Source organism: Peromyscus californicus, unplaced genomic scaffold (assembly GCF_007827085.1).
Source record: "Peromyscus californicus insignis strain IS unplaced genomic scaffold, ASM782708v3 Scaffold_8__1_contigs__length_139910024, whole genome shotgun sequence".
NCBI classification, from domain to species: Eukaryota; Metazoa; Chordata; class Mammalia; order Rodentia; family Cricetidae; genus Peromyscus; species Peromyscus californicus.
The window spans coordinates 49,453,526-49,479,179 of NW_026294606.1; the positions used below are offsets into that span (position 1 = coordinate 49,453,526).

At 41.2% G+C, this 25,654-nt stretch overlaps 1 protein-coding gene across 2 annotated transcripts in view; it reads left to right on the forward strand.

The window, feature by feature from the left end:
• Nucleotides 1–25,654, forward strand: part of Mtr (5-methyltetrahydrofolate-homocysteine methyltransferase) — an 82,276-nt gene that overhangs the window by 1,785 nt on the left and 54,837 nt on the right. For both annotated transcript variants that reach the window (XM_052727891.1, XM_052727892.1), the window contains exons 2-10: nt 6,576–6,790; nt 9,629–9,718; nt 11,096–11,165; nt 13,359–13,451; nt 15,172–15,278; nt 19,414–19,476; nt 19,919–20,013; nt 22,318–22,418; nt 24,224–24,285. In XM_052727891.1, the coding sequence (XP_052583851.1) occupies nt 6,581–6,790; nt 9,629–9,718; nt 11,096–11,165; nt 13,359–13,451; nt 15,172–15,278; nt 19,414–19,476; nt 19,919–20,013; nt 22,318–22,418; nt 24,224–24,285 (891 nt within the window). In that variant the 5' untranslated portion in view covers nt 6,576–6,580. The remainder of the gene's footprint in view (nt 1–6,575; nt 6,791–9,628; nt 9,719–11,095; nt 11,166–13,358; nt 13,452–15,171; nt 15,279–19,413; nt 19,477–19,918; nt 20,014–22,317; nt 22,419–24,223; nt 24,286–25,654) is intronic.

Sequence of the window (25,654 nt, forward strand, 5' to 3'; positions counted from 1 at the left end):
ATCCTTCCAGCTGGTGGGCAGGGTGGGAGATTAACCTCAGTCCCTGATTATGTCCGTTGAGGAAAGGAGACTTGTGGGCCAGCAGGAATTTTGTGTGCGAAAGTTTCAACTACAGCTTCTAGCGATTTCTTGGTTTCATCCTTGCATGTTTTTAGGAACTTAACTAATGAATGATTAATGGAAGAATGAATAAATGAGCGAATGAATTGATAGCAGCCCAGTTCTCTTCTGACTTTTAAAAATTAGTGGGAGAAAAAAATCTATTTCAAAAATGAGGTATGTACACAGATGCCTACAAAGTAGCAAATCAGTTCAAACTAGAGATTAGAGGCCCCAAATGAAGAAGTATCTTGCAGGGGACTTGTGGGGCAGATCACTAAAGCAGCTGAAGTGGGAAACTGCTGAGAGAGCGTTGAGGTCGTTTGCTTATAGTGCAGAAAAGTATTTTTAATCCTACTCCAAAAGGGAAGTCCTACTGCAGACCCACATTAGGGTTGTTCTCTCTCCAGAGCTTGCCACTTACATTCGTATATTAGAAACAGATTGTCTTATATCTTCGTCTTATTCTGTAAGTTGCTTGGTTTTCATTTGTTCGTAGTGCTGGGGATGCTGGGGATCTGCTGTAATGCTTTGTACATTTGTACACATACAGGCAAGTGATTTACGCTGAGCTGTATCCCCAGTCTTTTAGAATACTTCTCAGGTGCCACCTGAGTTATGTACCTTTGAGCATCTGATAGATGCTGTAACCAGTTAGTCCTACATTCATTTATCCTTTTGAATGTTTACTGTGAATACAAATGGGAGTGGTTAAAAAAAATGTTCAAGTCAGAAAAAGAAAAAAAAAAAGGGCTAATTTACCAGGTCAGTTCTTGGGACTTTTTTCTATACAGCAGTTATTTACATGTATACAGATTTAAATATAAAACAATTTCTGATCATCTCCTGGGGGTTATTATGAAACCATGTATTCTTTTATTTACCCTAAAAGATGCGTCAAAGAATCTATTCTACTTAGAATCAGAGTAGTTATCACTTCTCTACTTTTTGGCTAAGATCAAGCGTAGAATCGGCCTAGTCAGTTGTAAAATATACTGCATATTCTAGGCCTAACAAACTGAACACAGAGACTTTTTTTGGAGGTGGGGCCATTCTTTACAGAAAAGTAAAGTTTCAGTGAATGCCCACTATGTTAAGGGAAAGGATAATCATCAAGAGGATTTAATTTTTAAATTTTACTTATGTCTTTATGTTTGTATGTATTGGGGCAGGGGGATGTTGTTCAAATGTGCTGGTTTGCACATGTTGGTCGAGGTCTTAGGAGGTCTGTTCTCCTCCCACCATGGGCATCTGGAGATTGAACTCAGGTCATCAGGTTTACACAGTAAGTGCTCTTGCCTACTGAGCCTTCTCCCCGGCCCAAGGGGATTTACTTTTAAGAGAAGGTTCTGATGGCAATTAGAAATGCTCCACTCTAATGATAATTAGACCTAGTAAAAGATAACCGCCTACTAGAAAAATCAGTAGACGCTTAGACTAAGGCTTCTGGAGAACATCTTAGGTTCTCTAAGTGATAAATTGCACATTGTTCTTTAAGGATGATAAGCATATGGCTGATGCAGAATTGGATTTTGTTGTTGTTTGTTTTGTGAAAGGATCTCATATAGCCAAGGCTGACCTCTGAGCTCACTATGTAGACGAGAATAGCCTTGAAGTCTTGATCTTTTTGCTTCTGAGATTGTTGGGATTACAGCAATGTACCACCACACCTGGCTAGCAGTAGATTTTTAAATACCTAAGTTGCAGAGTTTTATCTTCAGTTCCCACCCATTTATTACATGTATTCTTTTTATCTATTTGTATTTGCTACTCATTATTCTCTTGCTTCTGTAGACTCTTTCATATGTATCCATATATTTATGTATTTCCTTGTAGATCTCAGAATTTATATGTGGGTTTGGCTGTTTATGGTATATAGCGAACTGTTGCAAAGGCGAAATTTACATAAATATGATAGTTAATTTTTTTCATTCACTCTTCCACTCTTAAGAACCATCTATATTGCCTTAGTATATTGGTTATTGACATGAGGTATTTCCTGGGGAGTTCATACCACATTTTCTATAGGATGAAATTTCCTGAGTTTGCCTCCACTTGCCCCTTCTACCATATCCTCTGTGTTCTCATATGGACCAATGTTTTACTTTCTTTTTGGAAAATATATCCGAGAGTGAAATTGCTGGTTTTCTGCATGGTTAATTTAACTGAGCCCTGTGAGGCTACTTTCCAGAGTGGTTCTTGTTGTCTACATTCCAGGCAAGGAGGCTGCTCTACAGAGTGGCTCTAGGTGTCTGCATTCCAGCCAGCGAACATGAAGGTTCAGGCGTTCTTTGGCATTATATACTATTTTGAGTCCATGTCTACTGGAAATAATAGCTATCATCATGTTTTAATTCTTTGATAGCTAATGAATTTAAGAATTTCTTAATTTATTTGTCTTGTTTTCTCTCTCTCTTTTTAAAGACAAGTCTGGTAGCATAGCTGGCCCTAAACTTGCTGTGTAGCCAAGTACAACCTGATCCTCCTGCCTCCAGCTTTTAAGCGCTAGGATTATAGGTTTGCCTCAGCGAGGCCTAGAATTTCTTTCCCTTGGCTATATTTGTCTTTTTCTTGTTCTTTTGGCTTCTTAGTATTATACTTTTTTTTTTTTAATATGGAAGCTCTAGATGTTAATCCCTTTTAGTTTTAGACATAGCAGAATCTTTTCCTAATCTATCATCTGTGCTTTTGTTTTAGTTTTTATGGGATCAAACATCTGAAAAATTACATCGTTGCACACATCTTTAATTCCAGCATTTCGGATTAAAGCTACATAGTGAAACCTTGTCCCAAAACCAAAACCAAAACACAAAAACCAAAAACAAACCAAAAAATTACAGATACTGAGCTGGTAGTATATTTTATTATATTGTAAGTCCTTAGTTTCACTGGTTCCAATAAACACACACACACACACACACACACACACACACACACACACACACACACTTACTTTCCTTCTCTCCCATCCATCCAAGTTGGATCTTTGGAACTTAAGTTCCTTTATATTAAGTCATCTAAGTTTTCCATATAAATTTTAGAACAAATGTAGCAAGTTAACAAAACAAAAACATACAAAAAAAGCCCCATATTTTGTTTAGTTTTTAAAAAATATGGCCATGTGGTCTCATGCTTCTCTGGTGACTCTACAAACAAGATCTCAGAATTTGTATGTATGAGGACTGAATTATTCTATGGTAGTGTAATGTCTTAAGACTGAAAACGAAGTTTATATTTCTAGATTGAAACGTGAGTACAGTAGGGACCCCACTGAGAAGTACCACCCCCCGCAAAGCCCTCCCCCATGACAGAGTTTTTCTACTAACTCAGAGATTCACCTGCTTCTGCCTTTAACTGCTAAGACCAAAGATGTGTGCCTCTATGCCTAGCTTCAAGTATTTTTGTGAAAATGGAGGGATAGAGGCACTCTCCACAGTTAAATTTACTAAATGTATGCACTTGCTCAGTGGCTCAGTCATCCTGAGAAAGACATGTAAATAATAGAATGATGATTGTTTGTTTGCCTGTAGCTGAAGTTTTCCTTGTGTCCCACCCAGTCTGCAGCTGCTCAGACCCAAGTAAACACACAGAGGCTTATATTAATTATAACTGCTTGACCATTACCTCAGGCTAACTACTGACTAGCTCTTACACTTAAACTCAGCCCATTTCTGTTAATCTATATGTCGCCATGTGTTCCATGGCTTTACCTGTGTGCCGTTACATGCTGCTCCCTGGACGGTGGGCTGGCATCTCTCACTCAACCTTCCTCTTCCCAGAATTCTCCTTATCTGCTTATCCCACCTATACTTCCTGCCTGGCTGCTGGCCAATCAGTGTTTTATTTATCAATCAATCAGAGCAACACATTCACAGCATACAGAACATCCCACAGCATTTGCCTGATGTCAAAAGCCATGTCTCATTGTCTGTGGGAAAGATTGTACTTTTTTTCCTTAGGAAGTTTGGGTATCATTCTTATAGAAATTCCACATAAGTGACCTTTCTCCCAATGTCACACCCAGTGCTCAGATAATCTTATTCCAGGGTGGATTACAGCATTATCAGTCGGGCACATTAAGGGTTTTGGCTCTCCTTTTTCTCATTAGAAATATGTTTTAGCCGGGCGGTGGTGGCGCACGCCTTTAATCCCAGCACTCGGGAGGCAGAGCCAGGCGGATCTCTGTGAGTTCAAGGCCAGCTTGGGCTACCAAGTGAGTTCCAGGAAAGGCGCAAAGCTACACAGAGAAACCCTGTCTCGAAAAACCAAAAAAAAAAAAAAATAAATTAAAAAAAAAAAAAAAAAAAAGAAATATGTTTTAATTGTTCCCATGGACTATTGTCTTCTTTCCACGAGATTGGCTCATGGGAAGTGTTTTATCACCTGTAAGTTCAGTAAATACAGCCAGATGTGGTGGCACCTGTGTCATTCCATCATTTGGGCGATAGAGGCAGCAGGTCAGGGATTTGAGGTAGCTACATAGTGAGTGCAAGGTCAGTCTGGGCTGCATGAAACCTTTGTTTTTGTCTCTAAAAACAAAACAAGTTCATTAACTACACTTAGCTAGTTTGGGTTTTTCTTGCAGGTTATGGAAGTGACCTGAAGAGGACTAAGATGGAGCTCACTAGTAGAGAGTACGCTTAGTATAGGGATTTATTTTAGAGGTCACACTGGCAGGGCTCATGATCTGAATAGGCAGGTGGTTGTTTGCAGGGAGAAGAGGCGTCAGATGATATTGAGATTTGGAGTTTACATTTCTGGGAAAGACATTGTCATTCACAGAAGTAGGAAAGTAAAACAATACAGCAAGATTGGTTTTGAAAATTAGATTGAGAGTCAGTTGGGTATTCTGGGAGGAGATGTCAGGTGCATAGTTTGAAACCTGCGCCTTAGATTGGTGTCTTCAGTAACTCGTAGGTCATTGTTTACTGTAGAGAGTAATCTTTGAAGAGTGGCAGAAGAGGAAACTGTATCAGGAAGATGAGGAATCTGCATGTTGGAGATGGGAAGGAGTTAATTGGGGGCCATGGGAAGTATTGGGGCATCATTGATCATATATTCCATTGCTGCTCTGTTATTGCTGTTGCTGTGATAAAATACTGTGATGAAGGCAACTTACAGAAGGAAGGGTTATGATGAGTCCATCATGGTGGGGAGGTTTGGCAGCAAGTGGCAGGCATGGCTGTAGGAGCTGGAAGATCACATTTCACATTTGAACCCCAAGCAGGATGCAGAGAAAGTGGAGTGCCACTATATACTCTCAAAGCCCATCCCCAGGGACCTACTAACTGCAGCAAGGCAGCAGCTCCTAAACCTCCCCAAACAGCACCATCAACTGGACCAAGGTTCAAATGCATGAGGTTTTTAGGGACATTTTACATTCAAATCATCACAGGCACAGAGACAAGGAAAGAGCCCAGCTGCAGGAGGAGTTGGAGGTGCTTCCACCAGAAGACATTTGCACAGGACTAGGTTTATCACTTGTAGAGTGAAAAGGATGAGAAGGACTTGGTACCAAAGTAGAGCGGAGGTGGAATCAGCAGATGCTGGAGGTACTGAAAAGATGAGCCACAAAGGCTTGATGTGAGTTCATTCCAGTCAGCTCCCTTGTGACCTTCTACTAGTTCTTAGAAACTAGACAGTAAGGTTGGAAAGGGCTGGAATTGGGATCTTTTCTGGGAGCATTTGAGAGGTGAGGAGCTTGAGGGTGTGAGGAGGGTATTATTTCGTAGGCAGAGCAGAGGTGAGTGAGGAAAACCCTGCGGTGTGACTGTTTTGATTCCGGCGGTAGGTGGATGGGTGATGGTGGAAGCTGACACTCTAAGGTCAGGGTGGAAGTGTCAGTGTTCTCAACTGTGTAAGCTGGACAGAATTCACTGAGTTCTGAGGACTTCCTCAGCCTGGCCTAGGTTTATGCCCCTTAACCATTGTTGACTGGTTCTCTGAACTCTGAAACAGAAGTAGCTCGGCCTATGCCACCATCGATTGGGGTTCATCGGTGTTTTGTGATGTGTAAAATGTTTCATTAGAAATGACAGTAACAGCTGGACAGTGGTGGTGCACACTTTAATGCCAGCACTTGGGAGGCAGAGGCAGGTGCATCTCTGTGAGTTCGAGGCCAGCCTCGTCTATAGAGTAAGTACCAGGATAGCCAGGGCTACACAGAGAAATGCTGTCTTGAAAAATGGAAAAAAAAAAAATGACATTAATAGCATTTTCAGCAGCAGTTTTCTAACGCTGTAGTTATATAAGTTCATAATCTCTACTTATTCTGTGTTGTGAGTTAGGAATTATCCTAAATTTCCCCTCCATGTTCTCTCTCTCTCCTCATCCTTCCCTTCCTTCTCCTTACCTTTTTTCCCCCTTTGTGGTGCTGGGACAAACTCAATGGTCTTACACATGAGGTACCTCTTACCTACATCCCCCACATAGTTTCTTCTTTCATTCTTTGAAGTCAGTGTTTACTTTCTTTAAAGGAGGGATGAAGAAAACCCTGCAGGATGAGATTGAAGCCATTCTTAGGAAGAGGATTATGGTGCTCGATGGTGGAATGGGGACCATGATCCAGCGGTACAAACTAAGTGAAGAAAGTTTCCGAGGTCAAGAGTTCAAAGATCACCCCAGGCCACTGAAAGGCAACAATGACATCTTAAGTATGACCCAACCTCATGTTATTGGCCAAATTCATAAGGTGAGTTGTTTCTAGGCTCTTAAACATTTATTCAGACTATTTCATGTATCAAGCTCTAGAGATTATGGAAAAAGGATGTGATTTATTAAAAAGCAGGTGTTTCACACCAAATAAAATTTATATACTATGTTGGTTGGGCCCTTGGGATAAGCAGATGACAAAGGTAGGTTGGTTTTTTGTTGTTGTTTTTTGTTTGTTTGTTTTGGCCTTTGCAGCATTTAAACTTTAGCTGAAAAACCATACATCCTGGAACAAATTAGGAGTTTCATATTTGCCTATTAATACCCTGTGAAGATACACTGAAAGATGGTGTCTTAGTTTGTGCTGCTATAAAAATTCTCAGATTGAGTTGCTTAAACAATGACATTTCTATTTATTTATTTAGTTTTATATGTGTGAATGCTTTGACTGCATGTATGTATGTGTATTATGTGTGTGCCTGGTGCCCAGGGAAGCAAAAATCAGACCCTCTAGAACTGCCTCCAGAAGTTTTAGATGGTTGTGAACTGCCATTTGGGTATTGATAGTCAAACTTGGATCTCCTGGAAGAGCACCTGGTACTCTTAACTGTTGTGCCATGTCTCCAGGCCCCAGCATTTATAGTTTGTAACAGTAGGAAGTGCGTCACTGAGATGCCATTAGATCTAGTGTCTGCCGAAGGCCCTCTCTGCTTACCATGTACCTTTCTTCCTATCGTATCCTCACATGGTGGAGTGCAGTAGGAGAAAGCAGATTTGTTCGTCTGGTAGGGTACACTAAGGTCTGAGTTCCATGTCTTTCTTTCCCTCCTTGCCAAGATTCCTATGTTAAATTTCAGTACAGCCTCAGGAGGTGCCCTTAGGGTTGTTTTCTGTCTGTCTGTCTGTCTCTCTCTCTCTCTCTTTGTGTGTGTGTATGTGTGTGTGTGTGTGTGTGTGTGTGTGTGTGTGTGTAGTAAAATATATATGTAAATATATATCTCTACATCCATCCATCCATCCATCCATCCATCCATCCATCTATCTAAAATTGCACATACGGTGTTTTGCCTGCATGAATGTCTGTACTGTATGCATACCTGGTGCCTGTGGAGGCTGTAAGAGGGTGTCTGATCCTCTAGAACTATAGTTACATATGATTGTGAGCTGCCATATGAGTGCTGGGAAAGAAGCTGGGTCCTTTGGAAGAACAACCAGCTCTTAACCTTAGGACCATCTTTCCAGCCCCCCTTCCTTGCTATTTAACATAAAAATAAATTCCTGTTTGACAATAAATTGCTACCCTCCCCAGAACTACTATCAGTTGATACTTATCTTCCTAATTATTTTTGTTACATGTTTAATCTGCATATTATGTGAGTAGAAGGTACATGTTTTAAACATAATGGCTGTATGTATATGTTACTTATCTCTGCTAGAATAGTTAACAGAAATAAGAGATTTATTTTGCTCAAAGAGAGGGTACAGTCCATTGTGGCAGAAAGGCATAATAGTGGAGGGAGCAGTTGCTTATTACATGGCATTGGTCATGTTACATTGTGCTGATCAGGAAGCAGACAGGGACTGGTTATACCCTCCTTCCTTCAGCTCGGCCCACTTCCTAAGGGTTCTACAACCTCCTGAAACAGTGCTACCAGTTGGGACCAAGTCTTTAAACATGAGTCTAAATTTGCATTCAGACCATAGCAGTATGTTTTACACAGTGTGTTTTCCTGTTTAGTGGTGCTTGGCGGCCTCACTGTGTCATAGACGTACACAGTAGTTTTTTTAGGTGTCATATGACATGTAATAAAGTTGCTTTAGTTATCTCCCTCTTGAAGACTGCTATTGTAAATGTGCTGCTCATCTTGGCTTTCATTTTCATTTCTGCAAACATTATTCATCAGCTTAGGAAGACTGAGTTTGTTGACTGTTAGAAAATCAAAGGGTTTCAGGCTGTGAGTCAGACTGAGATGGAGATGTTGTTCAGACAGAGAAATTAGGAAGGCGGGTTTTAAAGAGGCAGAGTGGTAGGGTACCAAGTTCTCAGTGTTCCAGGAGGGTGCACATAGAGGAGTAGGAGATGCAGCCTGAAAACAGCATGCTCAGAATTTGATCTCTTAGGGGTGGTGCAGTTCTCAGTGCACATCAGTTATGTTTCAGTGGGGAGGTGTGGAGAACAGAGCTGGTGGCTCCTGAGTGCCCACGGTGTGCCAGACACCTGAAGTGCTGGCTGATAGTACCATATAGATTTACTGTTGGTGGGAAATGGTTTTAATACTTTGGATGAGGAGGCCAATACTCAGAAAATTTAAGGAACTTGACAGGCAGGATTCTAGTTACTGCCCAACCACTGCCCCTTGAAGTTTGTATATTTTTCCCTTAAAAAATGGCAACAACAACAAAACCCAAAGAACCCGAAACCAAATACCAGAGTTTAAGGAATGTGATAAAATATATATAACTTAATGTATTATTTTTGTCTGAACTTACATTCTGTGCTTATGTATTAGACCACATGCCTTTCTGTGAAATTCTTGTACCTGCTTGCATCTCTAGTCTTGAAAGTGTTGTCTTACATGTTGGTTAAAAGGTGGTTGTTGGTGACAAAATGAAAAGCCATGTTTATGCGGTCGGTGGTGGCGCACGACTATAATCCCAGCACTCGGGAGGCAGAGGCAGGCAGATCTCTGTGAGTTCAAGGCCAGCCTGGGCTACGAAGTGAGTTCCAGGAAAGGCACAAAGCTACACAGAGAAACCCTGTCTCAAAAAACTAAAAAAAAAAAAAGAAAAAAAAAAAAAAAGGAAGAAAAGCCATGTTTATTATTGGGGCCATGGACTCTTAAGCTCACAATAGCTGACTTACTGTCTTTTGTTGCAGGAATACTTGCTGGCTGGAGCAGATATCATTGAAACAAACACTTTCAGCAGCACTAGTATTGCCCAAGCAGACTATGGCCTTGAACACTTGGTAAGACTTTCCTGTCTAATATGCTTATTAGTATTTATTGCACAGGAGATTGCTAATGACAAAACCACCTGAAGTGGCGGTCAGTTTAATCCCAGTTATCAGGGATCATGGCTTGAACCTCTTCTGCTTATGAGGGTAGCAGCCCATTTATTGCAGCTGGCTTTTTGAGGCAAGTAATAGTCAACTAACAGTGTATCCTTTGGTAAAGGCAGTAGTACTGACTGAACCTGTACATGTAAGTAAATGGCTGTGGCTGTTCCAGTGCAGAAGTGGATAATGAGATGGGCCCTGAGCCACAGTGCACCAAACAAACCCTGTTAGGATATCCTGGTTTGTTAATTTGAGAAGCCAAGGCAGTTAAAGGAGTTGATGCAGATTACAAATCTAAGAACACTTGCTGGTGTGTGAACAGCTTCTGAAGGGTCCCTTCACTTGTGGACAGACTGCTTTGCGTGTGTGTGTGCCTACTTGTTTGCTCTTTCCCAGCAAGAGGTCCATGATCTTTCTCAGATGAAAAAAATTGTTTTTATGTGCTTGAGTATTTTGCTTGCATATATATCTGTGCACTCATGAGTGTGCTTGGTGCCCGTGGCAGCCAGAAGAGGGTATTGGGTCTTCTGGAACTGGATTAGCAGGTGATTGTAAGCCACCATGTGCGTGCTGGGAATTGAACTCAGGTCCCCTGGAAGAGCATCCAGTGCTTTTAACTACTGATCTATCTCTCCAGCACTCTTTATCAGATTTTTTTTTTTTTTTTTTGTAGTTCTGGAGCTCACTCTGTAGACCAGGCTGATCTCAAACTCAGAGATCTGCCTGCCTCTGCCTCCTTAGTGCTGGGTTTAAAGGTGTGTGCCAACACCGCTGGCATGATTTTTTAAATGTTAATCTACAGAAAGTTTAGAACTGCTTCTTCCCACCATAGTCCAGTAAGAAAATCAGGGCCAGGGAAATCTGCTCTGAGAACTGCCATCTGGTTCTGGAGTGGCTGAGACACTCTAAGATCTTAGATTTCCTCTCTCAAATGTTGGTGGTTTTCCCACTAGAATACTTTTCCTCTTTCTTTTTTTCTTTCAAGACAGAATTGCATTGTATAGCCTTGGCACACTTTGAATTCACCGTCTTAGCTTCCCAAGTGCTAGGATTATAGGCTACCACACCTGGGTTAGAATATTTTATTAATTTGTGGAATATTTGGCTATATCAACTTATTTGACGTGCTAGAGGCCCAGATATCAGCCTTACAATGTATGGTTTCACTTAGCCCTCATTAGTTCATGCTAGTTCTTTGATGAGTTCAACTAAGAATTAGCTAGTTATAGATCCCTTGCTGGATGGAAGAAAAGCAGGACAGACTAACTTCAGTGGTTGATATGTTAGGCCTACCGGATGAACAAGTGCTCTGCAGATGTGGCCAGAAGAGCCGCTGAGGAGATAACTCTGCAGACAGGTAAGGGACGTTCTCCTTCTTTATTGCACACACACAAGTTCTTTGATGGTCTCAGCTCTAATGTGCAGTTTTCCTTTACATGATGTTTGGCTTGGGAGCAAATAATCTACTTGTTTGCAGGATACTTCCTGTACGTAGTGTTATAGAGAACCATTCAGTGTCTCCGAAGTGACACTGTTCCCCTGGACCTCCAGTTCAGGGTTTCCTCTTTTACCCTACTGATGCTCATAGCCTGACTTGGTAGCTAGGCATATCACTGGGTTATTAAATAGCAACTGGCTGATTTGATTTTGGTTATTATTAGAGTATTTGATGTTATCTTTCTAAAGCTGGCTTCTTCCTCAGGCCTGGCTTATTTAAGCAGTGATTGCCTTTTGAGCATTTTTCTCATGTAGACTACTGATGACCTGATTGCTCTTCCTGGCTGACAGAGGGCTGTAGCATTAGATTCAATCTTGCTGGGACTTGGAAAGTGGTTCTTGAAATAACTAACCTCCTGGCTAGCTGCCATCAGAACATTTGGGCTGGTGAGAGGCTTCGAGACAGGGAAAGCAGTAGAAGAAATATATCGAGCTCTGAAAGATTTGGGACTGTGAAGTTATTGCCAGTAGGAAAGATGGGAAGAAATTGTTAGGACGTTACTGACTGCATACTAATGTAGAAGACCAAAGCAGTTTACAAGGAAATCTGTTTCTGAGAGATAACGCTTTAAGTTCATGGACTTGCAGAGCCTATTACCCCAACAGAGGGGTGGTCATGGGCTATTGAACCAGTTCAAACAGGGAAAGATAAGGACATTTTCCTTACACCTATCTACACTATTATTCATCACTGGGGAAGATAAAGAACATTTAGGCCTGAAACCTTTTCACAGGCTGCAAAATAATTTCTCTTTTCTCTTTTTGTTTCTTTTGAGGCAGACTTGGAGTCCAAGGCAAGTCTCAACCAGTGTTGCAGAGGAGGAACTTGAACTCTTGATCCTCCTGCCTCTACCTCCCTAGTGCTAGAATTACAGATGGGTGCTGTCTTACCCAGGCATTATTAGCTAGTTGGCAGGCTTCTCCTGTGTAATTGTAAAGCACAGCCCAGGTTATGCTACTAAAATCACCAAGTAATGAGTTACAGGACTCCTGGCTTTTGTTCTGATATGCCTATGAGCACAACTTCCCAGGCTGCTATAGAAACAAGTTCACTACTGGCCTAGAGGCAAGATTAAAAAAAAAAAAAAAAAAAAAGATCTTTATTTTATATGCATTGGTGTTTTGCCTGCATGTATTTCTGTGTGAGCATGCCAAGTCACCTAGAACTACAGCTATAAACAGTTGAGAGCTGCCATGTGGGTGCTGGAAATTGAACATGGGTCCTCTGGAAGAACAGCCAGTTCTCTTAACCACTGAGCCATCTCTCCAGCCCCTGAGGCAAGATTTTTTTTTTTTTTTAAGAGCTGACTAGAGCAATATTCATTCTGCTTTATGCTGGAATTTCAGGCTTTATAATTGTTAATTCTGATTTAATATTTACTCTAGTGAAAGGCCTGCAATGTAATACCATAAAGCATTTCACATTATGTTCTAATGTGAATCACCTTGTTAATTTCAAGACTTTGAATTTTCCTCAAGAATAGGGAGAAAGTATGCTAACACACAGCTGATAGAAAGGGATTGCATGCAGAAATACTTGGATTTGCAGTTTGAGAGTAGTTTTGAATTGTTAACGGCAATGATATTTATATCCCTTTTATTGTGTGATTTTCCTAGTCATGAACAAATATGTTAAGAGAATCTGTCTGTCAACTCAGTGACATAAAAATTAAATAGACTTTTATTAGTTCAATAAAGTTTTGTTTCAAATGAATTCTGAAAAAATTAGGCTTTTAGAACTTTTTAGGTTTCTGAGCTATAGAGGACTATAGCCTTATAGGAAAATTATCCCTCACCTCCCTTTTTCTTGACTGGGGGAGGTAAACCAGGATGAGTGCCTCGTGTGCTAGGCAAGCACTCTACCACTAAGCCCCAGTCCCAGACCTTTTTATTTTATTTTGGGATGGAGTTAGGTAGCCCAGGTCAGCCTCAAACTCACAGACTTGCTTCTGACCCCTGAGAACTGAGATTATTGATCCTAAAGTCTGTGTATTCATACCGAAAAGTTTGAGTGACTGGTGATTTCACACTTTTTTTTTTTCTTTTCCCAAAGGAATCAAGAGGTTTGTGGCTGGTGCTCTGGGTCCCACTAATAAGACACTTTCTGTCTCCCCATCGGTGGAAAGGCCAGATTACAGGAACATCAGTGAGTATTCATTGCATACAATCACAGACCTTGGGGAAGTGCTTCAGTAATCTACAAATCTACAAAGTGAGACCTCAGAAATGTGACTGTAAGTGTTTCAGGGGCATACAGTAGTGCCTGAAATACTCTAACGTTAGCAGCTGTCTTTGTTTGAGCCTGCTCCCAGCTGTTCATGGTCATATGTCAGTGCTTCCTATAAAACTAGCTGAACCAATACTTACAAGGAAGACATCAAGCAATTGGGTATCAGCTCTTGATCTATTATAAAATAACTGCTGTGTTGTTTTTTCCCTTTCTACCCTCCACTTTTTGAATTTTTTTTTTTTTTTATCTTTTTTTAAGACAGGATCTGACACAATAGTTCAGACTAGGCGGCCTAGCATTCTGTCTAGCCCATGCTGTTCTCAGATTTGTGGCGGTCTTTTCGTCTCAGTCTCCTGAGTGAGGGGATCACAGATGTGAGCCACCATGCCCAGTTTATATCACCTTTCAATTCCCGAAAGCAGTCTAAAATATCTAAACATACTAGCCTTATAGGTACACATTAGCATATATAAACTTGCTTTGTTGAGATTTGACAAAAAATTGAGAGTGTAGGTCAATCTGCGAGCATTAATACTGTATGAAAGATTTAAAACTCTAGAGCTAATTCTACCACTGTGGTAATGGATTTTTGTGTAGGTGACAAGTCCAGGTGAGTACAGCTTATGGGATTTCGTTTACAGAATAGTGCACGCTGTGCTGCTATGCTTCTTTACTAAGAGTGGCACTTCCCAGGCTGGTGTGGTCCATGTTCCCTGGATGTGACAGTGCGAGCCTGTTCCCAAACGGTACCAAGTCAGATGTAACTACATAGCTAGCATAGTAGGTGTCTCTGTTAAATAGCTAGGCAGTGTTTTCTTTTTGGTTGGGAGATAAAGTGAGAAGACAGATGACTTCTCACTGGAAATAGATGACACAGGACATTTCTTACAAAATTGACCTAGTAGTTAGTGAACACTGTCGGTTCCATCAAAATTGTCTTCTGGAGAGGTGGCTTCTTATAAACTGAGATGGGGGAAATCCATGGGATCATAACATTTATTAGAGATTTAACCTGTGATGTATCCAGATCTCATTTATTGTATTGTATTGTATTGTATTTTTTATGTGTGTGTGTGTGTGTGTGTGTGTGTGTGTGTGTGTGTGCGCGCTGCGCGCGCGCGCGCGCGCATGTGTATACCTGTAAAATTCAGATGAGGTGGTGAGTCACCTGGAACTGGAGTTATAGGCAGTTGAAGCTGCTTGGTGTGGGTGCTGGGTTCTCTCTGGTCCTCTGGAAGAGTGGCAAGTACTCTCAACGGCTGAGCCATCTCTCCAGCCCCTAAATCTCATTTCTTAGATTTGTCTCCTAATGGGTTAAGGTGATCTATGGGAAGAGTGATTGATGTGTTTATTTTAAAGATGTTGAGAATAAAGTACATAGTTCAACAAATTAATGCACCTTCCCACTCCTAGCTCATATGTGAGAAGAGGAGGGCACATGGCAGTGGTTTTGGAACAACTTTGTTTGTTGATTATTTCCTACCACTGAATTTGGTTTTTACACAGTGTTGTCCTTAAACAATTGCATTGTAAACCATCAATGATTCACAGGGGCCAGACTTGAGCTTGGCACACGGTGGTGTCATTCAGAAGGTGTGGGTTTCTGATTGCGCTGGCTGTGATTTGTTTTCTGCAGCATTTGATGAGCTTGTTGAAGCATACGAGGAACAGGCCAAAGGACTGCTGGATGGTGGCGTTGATATCTTACTCATTGAAACTATTTTTGATACAGCCAATGCCAAAGTAAGTGAGGGGAAGAATGGAGTGGGATGATGGAGGACTGTGAAGAATCCTGTACAGTTAGAAGATAATAGTAGCTACTGCTGAAGTTGAACAAGTTCCTGTGTTTGCTCCATTATCGTCTGTCTCTGATTGCCTCTTTCATGTGTGTGTATACCACCACACCTGAGTCTAGAAACAGTTATTTCCTTTTCAGTAATTTATGCCCTCGGCTCTTTTTTCTACTGTATGTTTAAAAATGATGCATGTATGTGTGTGTGTGTGTGGGGGTATGTGCACATCAGTACAGATGCCCACGGGGTCTAGAAGCATCTAATTCCACCTATAGCTAGAGTTACCAGTGGTTTTGAGCTGCCTGATACAGTTGCTGGGAATCAAACTTGGGTCCTCTGGAAGAACAGTATGTGTTCGTAACCATGGAACTAGCGGATACACAACTGAAAAGAATCACAGTATTGTTTTTATTGGAAACATGGGCAGGTAAACAAGAACATAAAGCACTAGGGTAGATTTTTTTTTTTTTTTTTCTTTTTCTGGAGCTGAGGACCGAACCCAGGGCCTTGTGCTTGCTGGGCAAGCACTCTACCACTGAGCTAAATCCCCAACCCAGATTTTTTTTTATTTGATGGAAAAGCTTAAAAAAAGTCACTGAATTTTTAAGTTTTAAACTATGTGGCCTGTATTGCTTATGGTGGAAGTATATATGTGCACACATGCATTTATGTGTATATACGTATGCATGTGTAAGGGGGCATGTGGAAGATGGAGGATAAGCTTGGTGTCATCCTCAGGAGTCCTTAAATTTAAAGGATGCCACCCACTTCAATTAAGATGGTTCCTCATTGTTGTGGATCTCTCCAATTAGACTGGCTAACCAGCAAGCCCCAGGGACCTTCTGTTTCTACCTCCCCAGAACTGGGATTACAAGTGTGTTTCACCAGCTTTTAAAGTGGGTTACAGGGATTGAACTCAGGTCCTCATGCTTGTAAGGCAGGTGTTTCATCAACCGATTATCTTGGATATGTATAAATTTTTAACACTTTATTTTGTACGTGTGTATGTGTGTGGGTATGTGAGTGCCACAGTGCATCAGTGTTTATGACGGTGGACACTTGGGGAGTCAGTTCTTTGTTTCCACCGTGTGGTCCCTTGATCAAACTTAGGCTATCAGGCTTGGCAGTGGGCACCTTTACCCACTGAATCATCTTGCAGGCTCCATACATTCTTTTTTATAATAGATTTTTTTCCAATGATATATTTGGGATTTAAATGTGGTGTACTCCTTATTTTGAAGTATGAAGTAGGGAGAACATTTGTGTAAGATTATTTCATTTTCCTAATAACATCTGTTAAACACTTTATTTTTCATTAATTTTTTTCATTTTATATGTTGATGTGTTTTTGCTTGCATGTATGTTTATATATCACGTGTATGCTTAATGCCCATAGAGGCAAGCGAGGGCTTGGGATTCCCTGGAACTGGGGTTACAGAGGGTTGTGAACTGTCACATGGGTGTTGGGCATTGAACCTGGGTCCTCTGTAAGAGCAACCTGTGTACTTAACTGCTGAGCCATTTCTCCATCCCTACATACTTTATTATTTCTTAGTGACATGAACGATGCATAAGACAACCTGTCCTCGTTAGTTTTTTGTCAAATTGAAACAAGTCAGGGTCATTTGGGAATAGGGAGCTTCAATTGAGAAAATGCTTCCATCAGATTGGCCTGTAAGGAAGTCTGTGGTTGATATGGGAGGGCCCAGCTCACTGTGGGTGGTGCCTCTCCTTGGCTGATGGTCCTAGGTTGTATAAGGAGACTGAGTAAGGCATGGGGAGCAAACCAGTAAGCAGTATTCCTCCATGGTCTCTGCTTCAGTTCCTGTCCCCAAGTTCCTGCCTTGGCTTCTCGTTTGATGGACTGTAACCCGTAAGACAGATATAAACCCTTTCCTCCCTAAGTTGCTTTTGATCATGGTGTTCTGTCACAGCAATGGAAACCTGACTAAGACACCCTAAATTCTGTAGTCCTTTCCAGAAGTCTGTTCATGTGGCATTACTATATTGTTTGCTACACCTTTAGAATAGTTTGAATGACTGGCAGTTCTTTTACCTAGAACTTTCTTGGCTATTCTGATGTATTTGTTTTCTATAAGATTTTAAGGGTAAAAAATCTTACATAGCCAGGGGGTGGTGGCTCATAGCTGGGCGGTGGTGGTGTACTCCTTTAATCCCAGCATCAAGGAGGCAGAGGCAGGTGGATCTCTGTGAGTTTGAGGCCAGCCTGGTCTGTAAAGAGAGTTCCAGGACAGCCAAGGCTGTTACACAGAAAAACTCCTAAAAACCAAACAATAACAACAACAACAACAACAACAAAACCCCAAAACTGTAAGATTTTAAGGGTATAAAATTTTACACAGCCAGGCAGAGGTGGTGCACACCTTTAGTCCCAGAACTCAGGAGGCAGGGACAGGCAGATCTCTGAATTCAGGCTAGTCTGGTTCAGGGAGGCCAGAGCTACATACCGAAACATTGTCTTGAAAAACAACAAAACAAACCAAAAAACCACAAAAAAAAAAACCCACAAAAAAAAAATTTTAAGGATCAATTTTTTTTTTTTTTAGTTCTGAAATAGGAATTCCAGTTTGTTGTTTTTGTAGCAGAGTCTTGCTATGTAGCTCAGGCTGACCTAGAACTGGTCTCACAGGCTGGCCTCAAACTTGACATCCTTCTACCTCAGCCTTTCAAGTATTGCATTACAGGTGTGCATGACCACACCAGCATTCAATGTTGTTGACTTAAGAACTTTCCATGAAAAACAAAACAACTGGAAAGTTCATCTAAATGACAAATTACTTCCAATTTCAGTGGTGTTCATCTTCACATCAGTGACTAATGATAAAAGGAAGAAGAAGTAGAAGATTACTGCTTGTGACTTAAATGTGGACTGTTAACAGAGGGAAGGAGTTTTACAACCCAAGCTCCTGAGGATTTTTCTAGGGATGCACATCTTTGGTTCTTTTACCTACCTTTGATGTATGTGAAAGGTTGACAAATGGGCAGGGCATTTTGTTGTATTTACTTTTATTTTGATTGAGGGAGGAAAGAAAGAAAAGTTAACTCTTCAGCTCTTCTTCAGAGGAAATAATTAGCTTGTTAGGTGAATTCAGATTATTTTATTTTAATTTTTTATGGTTTTTGGGGTTGAACCCAGGACTTGTGCACCATGCTAGGCAGGGCTCTACTACTGAGCTGTTCCCTTACCTGAGCATTGGTTAGTGTGTCCAGTGTTACACTTGAGATCCCTCACCTGAGCATTGGTTAGTGTGTCCAGTATTACACTTGAGATCCCTCACCTGAGCATAGGTTAGTGTGTCCAGTGTTACACTTGAGATCCCTCACCTGAGCATTGGTTAGTGTATACAGAGTTACACTTGAGATCCCTCCCCTGAGCATTGGTTAGTGTGTCCAGTGTTACACTTGAGATCCCTCACCTGAGCATTGGTTAGTATGTCCAGTATTACACTTGAGATCCCTCACCTGAGCATAGGTTAGTGTGTCCAGTGTTACACTTGAGATCCCTCACCTGAGCATTGGTTAGTGTGTACAGAGTTACACTTGAGATCCCTCACCTGAGCATAGGTTAGTGTGTCCAGTGTTACACTTGAGATCCCTCACCTGAGCATTGGTTAGTGTGTCCAGAGTTACACTTGAGATCCCTCACCTGAGCATTGGTTAGTGTGTCCAGTGTTACACTTGAGATCCCTCACCTGAGCATTGGTTAGTGTGTCCAGTGTTACACTTGAGATCCCTCACCTGCGCCTTGGTTAGTGTGTCCAGAGTTACACTTGAGATCCCTCTCCTGAGCATTGGTTAGTGTGTCCAGAGTTACACTTGAGATCCCTCACCTGCGCATTGGTTAGTGTGTACAGAGTTAAACTTGAGATCCCTCACCTTAGCATTGGTTAGTGTGTCCAGTGTTACACTTGAGAGGGTGTCATGAATTTAGGGAAGATTTCCTTTCCTCAGCTTTGTGTGTATCCTACCTGAAGAGGTCTTAGGAAAGGGGTGTGCTGATCAGGCAGTTAGATTGATCTTGGACCTTTCTCAGAAATAAAGCTATTCTTTTTTTTTCTTGACAGGCGGCCTTGTTTGCACTCCAGAAACTCTTTGAAGAGAATTATGCTCCTCCCCGGCCTATCTTTGTAAGTTCTTAAATATGTGCATGAGAACTCCTCTCCCTCTAAGAAAATTCCTTTACAATTAGGGTTTTGTTGTAGGTTTTCTCCCTCCCTGGAATGGTAGAATGTCTTTCAGAAACTATCCCTCTCTTCACCTTCCTCCCATCAATAGTCTCTTACCTCTGGAGAAATATGGAAAACAAACCTAGAAGTGATTGATGGAAGACAGGCTGTTCAAAAGAAGCCAAAGGCTTAAAGACTTGGTTTCCTTAGAGCTCACAGAGGGATGGATGTGGGCGTGTGACGTCTAAGGCTGTCATTCTTTCCCAGTCACTAGGCATGTATCCATTCTGCCAGTGCTCTCCCTCATGAAAGAACTAAAAAACTTTCACTTGTTTGTTTCTGTCTTTGTGACTGTATTCTTTACCAGACTCTATATTGTTGATCTGTTACATTGTTTATTCAGATTTCTGGGACCATTGTTGATAAAAGTGGACGGACTCTTTCTGGCCAGACAGGAGAGGCATTTGTCATCAGCGTGTCTCATTCAGACCCACTGTGGTGAGTGACTCTTTCTTTTGGGGCATTTTTACTGGGGGCTGCACAGTGTGGCCTCAGAGAGGCCTTGCTTCTGTTTTCCACTGTGCCATTTCCGTGATGCACTAGATTTCCTCTAGTCTTTCAGACTTTACTCTAAGGGCTTCAAGGCCACTGTAGTAAATGGGCCACGTTGATATCAGGAGAGTTCTCATACCTTCTGGGCAGTCAAGTGTTTGCCTCTGAGTCTGCTTATGCTTTAAGATTGCAAGTGTTAAGGCAATGTCCCTCCCTATTTGTGGGACAAGCAGAGGCATTCCAGCGTAAAATAAAGTAGGAATGTTAAAGGTCAGGTTTTTATCTCTTAAGAATGGAGGGTATATAGAAGTTAGCAATCATGTGAAAAGAGTTAACATATGAGAAACTATTGTTTAATGATTGACTGTTAACACAGACTCTTTTGTTAACAAAGAACAGTAGAGTCCTGTGTTATTATTAATTCATCATTTATTGAAATCTGGCTATGTGCTCTGGAATACTGGTCAAGTGAAATAGTCCACATTAGGAAGAAGCCCTTCACTAAATAAGAATGTAAGGCCGGGCGGTGGTGGCGCACGCCTTTAATCCCAGCACTCGGGAGGCAGAGCCAGGCGGATCTCTGTGAGTTCAAGGCCAGCCTGGGCTACCAAGTGAGTCCCAGGAAAGGCGCAAAGCTACACAGAGAAACCCTGTCTCGAAAAACCAAAAAAAAAAAAAAAAAAAAAAAAAAAAAAGAATGTAAACCATGGGTCACCAGGTAAAGGTGCTTGCTGCTAAGCTTGGTGACCTGATTTGATCACCAGGACCCACATGGTAGGAGAAAATCCACTTGTGCAAGTTGTCCTCTGACTTCCAGATGTGCATTCCTCCCTTGTATTCCCTCTCCCCAAATACAAATGGTAAGACAGATGGTGCTGTATAGAAACAATGAAGGAAATGACTGTGTGTAGTGGTGAGTCCTTGTAAGATTCAGAGATGGCTCTTTAGACATGGTAACATCTGAACTGTGTTGGAAGACTTGAGCCAGAGTTTGCTAAGCAGAGAGACAGGATACATGGGTGTGCCAGAGTGACTTAATGTCAGCCTGAGAACTGAATAGTTGATAAGAAATATCCATATGTGATGTTTCATTTGAGCTTTACTAGAACCCCAAGAACTGAGTGGGCATTACTTGCTGTTATCTAGGTACTTGTGGTTGAAGACTGCTTGGCTGGGTAATGTCAACAGTGGAAAAGACAAATTAGCATTGGAACTAAGTTTGGAAAACATTCAAACATCCTTACTAGAGATAGCACAATGATTTACAGCATTCATTTTTATATGTTGAATCCAGGTGACAGTAGTCTTGATTACTTGATTACTTTTTTGTTGCTATGATAAAACACTACAACCAAGACAACTTATAAAAGAAAGCATTTAATTTAGGGCTTACAGTTTCAGAGGGTTAGAGTTCATGACCATCACGGTAGGGAGAATGGCAGCAGGCAGGCATGGTCCTGGAGCAGTAGCTGAGAGTTCCCATCTTGAGACACTAGGCAGGGAATGATGAAAGTCTTAAGAAACCTTGAAGACTGCCCACAGTGGCACTCTTCTTCCAACAAGGCCAGACCTCCTATACGTTCCCAGTTTCACCAACTGAATCATGTGAGCCTCTGGGGGCCATTCTCATTATAACACCACAGTGGCTTACCATGAAAGTCACTGAATGTACTAGTAAAATGGCTAAACTGAAAAGGTCTGTTCAGGTGGAAGTTAACTGTGCATTTTACCTTGCAGTCCCCTTTTTATGTGTTTGTTTTTGAGTCAGCATCTCCTGAAGCTCTGACTGGGCTCAGACTTGCTGTGGCACCGAGGAGGCCTCATGCCCCTGCCTCCTGAGTGCTGGGATTACAGACATCTGCCATCGTGCATGAACTTGGACTTAGCAGTCTTAAGGGAGATGTGAGGATCGGTTGAAAATCAGTGATCAGAGAATCATACTTGCTTTAGATCAGGTACAAGCTTATTTAAACAACAACAAAAACATGGAAAGCAGAGTTTTCTATAGTCGCTCCCTGCCCACACTTGCCCCAGTTTTCCCTGTTAACAACTTGCCTTGGTGTGGTATGGTATTAATAACCGAATTATTAACCGAATATTAGTGTACATTAGAGCTCACTTTTGTACATTCTATGGATCTTCCCAAATATGCAGTGACATGTATCTGCCATATTTATCTATTATAACTTGTATGCATAAATGTTTTGAATGAAAGATGATGTTTCTGATACCTGCTTACTGTTTTTCCAGCATTGGATTAAATTGTGCTCTGGGTGCCGCTGAAATGAGGCCTTTCATTGAAACAATTGGGAAGTGTACAACAGCCTATGTCCTCTGTTACCCAAATGCAGGTATGTTTGGGGGGGAGTTGCACATGAAGAATGGGATATATTTAAGTCATGATAAATGGGGTAATGTCTTAATTTGGAGAATTGGTGTTGTAATGTGTGTGTGTGTGTGTGTGTGTGTGTGTGTGTGTGTGTGTGTGTGTGTGTGTGTGGTGTGTACATATAGAAGGGGGTAAGGAGGGAGGCTCAAGTGTGTGTATTTGTTTGAGATTCAACATAATTAGGGCATAACTTCGGGGAATTGGTCTAGTTATGTCACTAACCAGAGTTTTGCCATGTGAATATAGCCAGAGAGATGCCAAAATAAGAGGGATCCCCTCCCCAGTTCATTTATTAGCAGAACAACATTTTTTTTTTTTTTTTTTTTTTTTTTTTTTGGTTTTTCGAGACAGGGTTTCTCTGTGTAGCTTTGCGCCTTTTCCTGGAACTCACTTGGTAGCCCAGGCTGGCCTCGAACTCACAGAGATCCGCCTGGCTCTGCCTCCCGAGTGCTGGGATTAAAGGCGTGCGCCACCACCGCCCGGCCAGAACAACATTTTTGATAGTAGTAGGTGTTGTTATGTTCTAAAAGCTAAGATCTAGTTGATGGCACATAAAACTTTCAAATATTTTTTTAGATCTCTAACTATCTAGTAAATGTTGATAATTTGGTCTAGGCTGGCCAGATTTCCCAGGGGATGTTTTGAGTACTATTCAGCTATGTAGCGCTAAAAGTCATTTTCTGTATATTTTTTATCTGAATGTATACATTAAAAAATTTAAAATAATTTTGTTAATATGTATGCATATGATTTATATGTGTGGGTGCAGTTGCATGTGTCATGGCCTGCATCTGGAGGTCAGAGGATAATTTTTGGGAATTGGTTCTCTCCTTCCACTGTGGGTTTTGAGACTTGAACTCAGGATGTCAGCCTTGTGCAGCAAATGCTTTTGTTTGCTGAGGCATTTCACCAGCCTCAAATATATACATTTAAAAATGCATAAAAAAGGGTCTGAAGAGATGCTTTAGTGGTTGAGAGCACTTGTTCTTGCCAAAGATCTGGATTTAATACCCAACATCCACATGTTGACTCACAACCATCCATAACTCCAGTTCTAGGGGATGTGACACCCTCTTGTGACCCCCCTGGGCTCCAGGTACTCAGGTGGTGCATAGGCATAAATTTGAGCAAAACACATATACCCATAAGTAAATCTTATAAAATGCATAATATATTTTATTTTTCTTTAGTAATTAGGGGCAAGGCATGAATCCAACAGGAAACTAGATAATCAGAGGGTAAAGAATAAGGTTATACAAAAGAGAGATAAACATTTACTTTAGAAACAAAAATGTCACAAGCCCTAGGTAAAAGATACACATGGGAAATAGTTCAGATACTATGAAACCTTTTATGCCGTCTGAAATGCAGTAGAAGTATTTAATTTAAAGAAGGCTGGTTTTTCTTGTTTTTTGTTGCATTGCATATCAGATGTTCATTAGTTCGAAGGCTGTGGGAGTGTGTACAGGGTGTCTTCCCCACGAGCGGTTTTGAAGAAGAATGAGTTTATCTTATAGTAAGGGACTTGGAGGTGGAGATTGGAGCACTCTGTTCCAAATGGGAGTGAACTCTCTGTTTAATATGTAAAAGAAAATGAATGTTCTCCAGATTTTATTGTTGTGATTCTATCTGTTATATCAGTACTGCATTATTATTCACTTTGTAAGTAATTAAAATTTGAGTGTCAATACAGAATTATGTAAGTTTTAAAGCACTTAAGTATTTGTTTAGATACTTTCGAATAATGATTGAAATGTCCTTTCTCAGGTCTTCCCAATACTTTTGGTGACTATGATGAAACACCATCCATGATGGCCAATCACCTAAAGGTCAGGGATCCATTCATTTCAGTTCTGAAGAGACAGATACAATGTTCTTTTAATTACTTAATTAACTTGGAGATCCAGTCTGCCTTGCCTAAGCTGCTCTTAAACTTGCTATCCTTCTGCCTCAGCCTCCTGAATAGTTGTGTTTAGAGAGGCATGTGCCACCATGCATGATGGAAGGTGGTATTTAGATTTAACGTAATTTTCCCTCAAAATCTAGTATGTAAGTAAGAAAATGAAGTTTAGGTACTCTGAGTTAAAGTAGTGGAAGCATAAAGCAGAGCTTAGCTGTCTGCTTACTTATTGATTGGCAGTGGTATCTGTTGGAAAATTCCCAGTGAGGTACTCTCCAAAGTAAATGAGTCCTGGCTCTCTATAATGTCCTGTAGCTAGAGTTTTCTTGCCTGGCCCACAGTCAGGATAAATCTCTCTCACCTGCCAGTCCCACAGCCGCTCAGACCCAACCAAGTAAACAGAGAGACTTATATTGGTTACAAACTGTATGGCCGTGGCAGGCTTCTTGCTAACTGTTCTTACAGCTTAAATTAATCCATTTCTATAAATCTATACCTTGCCACGTGGCTCGTGACTTGACTTACCGGCATCTTCACATGCTGTTTGTCATCGTGGCGGCTGGCAGTGTCTCTCTGACTCAGCCTTCCACTTCCCAGCTTTATTCTCCTCCTTGTCCTGCCTATACTTCCTGCCTAGCCACTGACCAATCAGTGTTTTATTTATTGACCAATCAGAGCAACACATTTGCCATACAGAACATCCCACAGCAATGTCCCTTCTGCAAAACTATCAAATAATGACTTCCCCTCTCATTCGCTTCAAAATGCTGGGTGGGTGGACTAGATGTTCACTTGGCTCCATGCTGCTATCTGCAAATCCTCCCTTTCTGGAATGTACGTGCCATCTTTGAATCACGAGGCTGAAATACCACTGCTGTTGCTCAGTGCACTCCTCTAATGATGCCTGTTTCCCTTCAGTTTTTGAATGTTCAGCTCCTGGCTCACTGATGCTTTCTCCTAGACTGTTTCTGAGTCATTTCTTAGATTCCAGTATCCATTCTTTGTTTCCATTGAGATAGTCCCTGTTTTTGAGCTTGTGATTCTCCTGCCTCGGTCTCCTGAGTACCGAGATTATAATTTCAATTATCTTAAGTAGATAGTCTTGGTGCTGTGCTTTCTCAGCCCCCTTATTTCATCTCACTTTTTCACTAACTAGCCATGGCTTGTTCCAGACCCTGCTGATCATCGTGGCGTCTTACCCATGTGTTTGATGGAACACTTGAAACATGGCTATGTGACAAAGGACCTTCATTTTTTATTTAAAAAATTTTTAAATTAAATTGAAAAACTGATACTCA